Source organism: Rhinopithecus bieti, unplaced genomic scaffold, assembly GCF_001698545.2.
Source record: "Rhinopithecus bieti isolate Rb0 unplaced genomic scaffold, ASM169854v2 scaffold_49936, whole genome shotgun sequence".
Classification (NCBI taxonomy): Eukaryota; Metazoa; Chordata; class Mammalia; order Primates; family Cercopithecidae; genus Rhinopithecus; species Rhinopithecus bieti.
In genome coordinates this window covers 10,571-14,667 of record NW_016819733.1, presented here as the reverse complement: position 1 = coordinate 14,667, position 4,097 = coordinate 10,571, and the positions used below count along the sequence as shown (strand labels likewise).

The 4,097-nt window shown below is 55.4% G+C and overlaps 1 protein-coding gene and 1 long non-coding RNA gene across 2 annotated transcripts; both read left to right on the top strand.

Moving 5' to 3' along the window:
• Positions 1 to 916, top strand: LOC108519902 (uncharacterized). The gene is made up of 3 exons (XR_001882754.1): positions 1 to 20; positions 122 to 269; positions 472 to 916. It is a non-coding gene; the product is annotated as an uncharacterized LOC108519902 (long non-coding RNA).
• A 298-nt stretch (positions 917 to 1,214) lies between these two features.
• On the top strand, positions 1,215 to 3,901 carry LOC108519876 (complement C4-B-like). The gene is given in 10 exon segments (XM_017859150.1): positions 1,215 to 1,237; positions 1,757 to 1,952; positions 2,159 to 2,310; positions 2,312 to 2,358; positions 2,564 to 2,634; positions 2,713 to 2,801; positions 3,018 to 3,100; positions 3,271 to 3,367; positions 3,506 to 3,611; positions 3,702 to 3,901. Coding segments are annotated over 10 exon segments (1,005 nt in total). The 3' UTR covers positions 3,843 to 3,901.
• Positions 3,902 to 4,097: the final 196 nt, after the last annotated feature.

The window sequence follows — 4,097 nt, the reverse complement described above, 5'->3', positions numbered from 1 at the left end:
GCACAAGTACTTTGTTAAAGGTATCCCACCTGCAGCTCAGACCTGCAGCCCTCACCCTTTGGTGGCTCCTCAGGCCTCTACGCCTTAGTCACCTTTCCCTTCTCCTGTGCCACTTCTCCAGGGCGCCAGGCTGTCCTTGGCATGGTCCGGAAGGCCAAGTATCGGGAGCTGCTCCTATCAGAGCTCCTCGGCCGGCGGGCTCCTGCCGTTGTACGGCTTGGTCTTACCTACCATGTGCATGACCTCATTGGGGCCCAGCTAGTCGACTGGTGAGTCTTGCCCTGGCCTCTGGCAGATGACGGAGCAATGACCCAAGGTCGGATTTCCTCCCAGCTCATGCTTAGTTCCCTAGTGAAGGCCAGTGGCTCTCATTCTTCTCTGGAACCCGGGAACACCCCTTCCCAAGTTCTAAGCTCTCCTAACAACTTGAGCCTAGGTGTCTGGCTCCAGCCTTGTCTTTCTCCTGCACAGCATCTCTACCACTTCTGGAACCCTCCTCCGCCTGCCAGAGACATGAAGATTCTGCTCATCATTGCTCAGCTCCCCAGAGTGGGCCTGGAGGGGACTGGAATTGCTACATGATGGTGGCTGAAACAGGGTCACCTTGGGAAGGCTTGGGAGCCAGGATGAGTGTTGGGCTCTCGTGTATGCAAAGGGTCAGATGTGGCTGCTGCTGTTTGCCTGGGCTCTGACCCGGTGGTGGGGTTTGAGCAGTGCTTCTCTGCCCTTTCATGGAAAGTGGAACCAGAAATGGTGCCAAGGCTGTGGCTGTTCCCTTTTGTGTAAAATGGTGCTGTTATTACTCTGTCTTAAAATAGGAAGGTGGGATTTCTGGGGAGGCTGGTGAAGGAGGGCAGGGTTCTTTTCCCTATGTGTCATGTTAAAATTGCCAAATAAAGTACTTCTGCCTGTGGTATTTTCTGGATGTCCTTTATTTACTGTGACGTGTGTTTGGGTGCCTTGTTTAGGGGTAGAGGTGAAGTCTGAGCTTTGCCTCGTTCAGAGAGGAAAGGGGTTAGGAGTTCACCAGACCACTCTCCCTGTGGAGTGGTATGGGTGTACCTAATCTCCTAAACCCTGGAATTTCTGTTAGGGCCTAAAAAAGCAAAAGCCTAGTATTGTTCAATTTGTGTTGGAATGAAAGTAAGAGACAAGTGTCTTAGAAACCTGTCACTGTTTTGTGAGGGCCTTTAAATATCCTGCACTCGTGGGCCATGTTGGGCCCTTGTAAGCCCATGTACACATGAGCTCATGTGCACCTATACCCTGATACAGATACACTTGGTAGGGGAAGGTGCTCAGGCACTGGAATGAGGGGTTAACAGGGAAGGACAAGGTTATTTTGGGCCAAGATTCAGAGATTCCCTTGGAGACCCAGGTGTCCGGGGCGCCCCACAACACTGGGCCTGAGGCCAGTTGCATTTCTTGGCTGTCACGTGGTTTCCCAGCTTAGCTGGGCTGGGGAGGAGCAAGGTCCAGAGTCAACTCTGCCCTAAGCCCTAGCTTGGCCAGAAGGTAGCAGACAGACAGACGGATCTAACCCCTCTTGCATCCTCCAGCCATGAGGCTCCTCTGGGGCTGATCTGGGCATCCAGCTTCTTCACCTTATCTCTGCAGAAGCCCAGGTCCTGGAGGCGGGATGTTGGGCGCTTGGATTGGGGCAGGGCTGGCAACAGGACCCGATTCAGGAGTGAGGGAGAGCAGGGTTGGAGGGTCAGAGCGAAGTCTGACTGCTGATCCTGTCTGTTCTCCCCAGGTTGCTCTTGTTCTCTCCTTCTGTGGTTCATCTGGGGTCCCCTATCGGTGGGGTGCAGCTCCAGGATGTGCCCCGAGGACAGGTAGTGAAAGGATCAGTGTTCCTGCGAAACCCATCTCATAATAATGTCCCCTGCTCCCCAAAGGTGGACTTCACCCTTAGCTCAGAAAGAGACTTCGCACTCCTCAGCCTCCAGGTAACTAGACCCCACGCCCTCCTGCTGCTTGTGGGGCCTCCCGCCCTGTTCCCCTTGGTCTTGTAAGTGTCTTCATCTTCCCACCGGCCTCCTCCCCTCCTGTCTTCCCACCCTCGCATTCTCCTTCTATGTTTCTCCCTTGGTCTCTGTCCTTTTGGCCAGCTCTCTCTTGCTCTGTGACCCGCTCCATCTCCCTCTCCTGACAGGTGCCCTTGAAAGATGTGAAGAGCTGTGGCCTCCATCAACTCCTCAGAGGCCCTGAGGTCCAGCTGGTGGCCCAGTCACCATGGATAAAGGACTCTCTGTCCAGAAAGACAAACATCCAGGGTGTCAACCTGCTCTTCTCCTCTCGCCGGGGCACCTCTTTTGCAGACGGACCAGCCCATTTACAACCCTGGCCAGCAGGGTGAGTCTCAGCCCCAGGGCCTCAACATTGAACCCCTCCAAGCCCTGTCAGGACGAGTTTGGTGCCCCTAAGTGAGATAACCTGAAAGAAAGTGCCACATGGGAGGACTGCTTAGGAAATATTTGTCCCCACTCCCTCTGCGGAGTTGGACCCACTCTCCCCTTGCACATGGATCCCTGCTCACCTCTCTCCCCTCCTCTCCCAGTTCGGTACCGGGTCTTTGCTCTGGATCAAAAGATGCGCCCGAGCACTGACGCCATCACAGTCACGGTGGAGGTGAGTCCCCGACCTCTGGCCTTCCTGATCCTGGCCACTGATGTGACCTCCTGCCTGTGACCACTTCTCCCCTTGCAGAACTCTCACGGCCTCCGCGTGCGGAAGAAAGAGGTGTACCTGCCCTCGTCCATCTTCCAGGATGACTTTGTGATCCCAGACATCTCAGAGTGAGCTCTCCCAATGTGGGGCTGTCCCCAAGCTACACCACCCCAATTCCTGTTAGGCTCTCCACCTCCCACACAGAGGCACGTCCCGGGATGCCCTGGCCCTCAACCTCCTGAGCCTCTGGTTAACCCCACAGTCCTCTTCCCAGGGAAGCAGGCCTCTGGCTCTCCGTGTCCCATTGCACAGATGGGCTGAGCGCCTTCCTTGTCCATTCTCAGGCCAGGGACCTGGAAGATCTCAGCCCGATTCTCAGATGGCCTGGAATCCAACAGCAGCACCCAGTTTGAGGTGAAGAAATATGGTGAGAGCTGGAAACTGGAGGGACAGGCAACTGCTTTCCGGAAGGAAATAAGGGTGGGAGGAAACATAGTGGGTGCAGCTCAGGGCAGGGAGATATGGGTGCCACAGCCCTGGGTGGAGGGGAGTCTTTGAGCTAGAGTCTGACCTGCCTATCCCTTCACCCTGGGTCAGTCCTTCCCAACTTTGAGGTGAAGATCACCCCTGGAAAGCCCTACATCCTGACGGTGCCAGGCCATCTTGATGAAATCCAGTTAGACATCCAGGCCAGGTAATACCTCCCTCCCCACCTCTGCCCACCAGCACTGGGTCCTGCTCCCTACTCAGTATGAATGGGCTCCTGCTTCCCTGCCCTCAGGCCATATTTCCCCCCAGCCCTTGGCCCGCCCTCTTCTCTCTGTCACAACAGGTACATCTATGGGAAGCCAGTGCAGGGGGTGGCGTATGTGCGCTTTGGGCTCCTAGATGAGGATGGTAAGAAGACTTTCCTTCGGGGGCTGGAGAGTCAGACCAAGGTAGGAAGGAGAATAGGGGCTGGGGAGGGGAAGGGGCAAGGGAGGTGAGACTCAGTCTCACCCTATGTCCTGTTTCTTTCTGTGCCTCAGCTGGTGAATGGACAGAGCCACATTTCCCTCTCAAAGGCAAAGTTCCAGGATGCCCTGGGGAAGCTGAATATGGGCATTACTGGCCTCCAGGGGCTGCGCCTCTACGTTGCTGCAGCCATCATTGAGACTCCAGGTGGGTGACTTTCCCTTATTGTAACCCCAGACCTCACCTCTGACCTCTGAGCTAACCCTCTGTCCTCCAGCACCAACACCACGCCACTTCTCCCACCTCGGCTTAGACTCAAAACCAGGAAACACCCAGGAGACCTGGTCTCTCTCCAACTCTGTCTCTGTGACTCGGCCCTTTTCTCTGGCTCAGTTTGTGTATTTATTTGCTTGTTCTGCTCATTCATTCACTCCTCCAGTGGACATGTGTTGTTCAATGTCCTGTGCTGG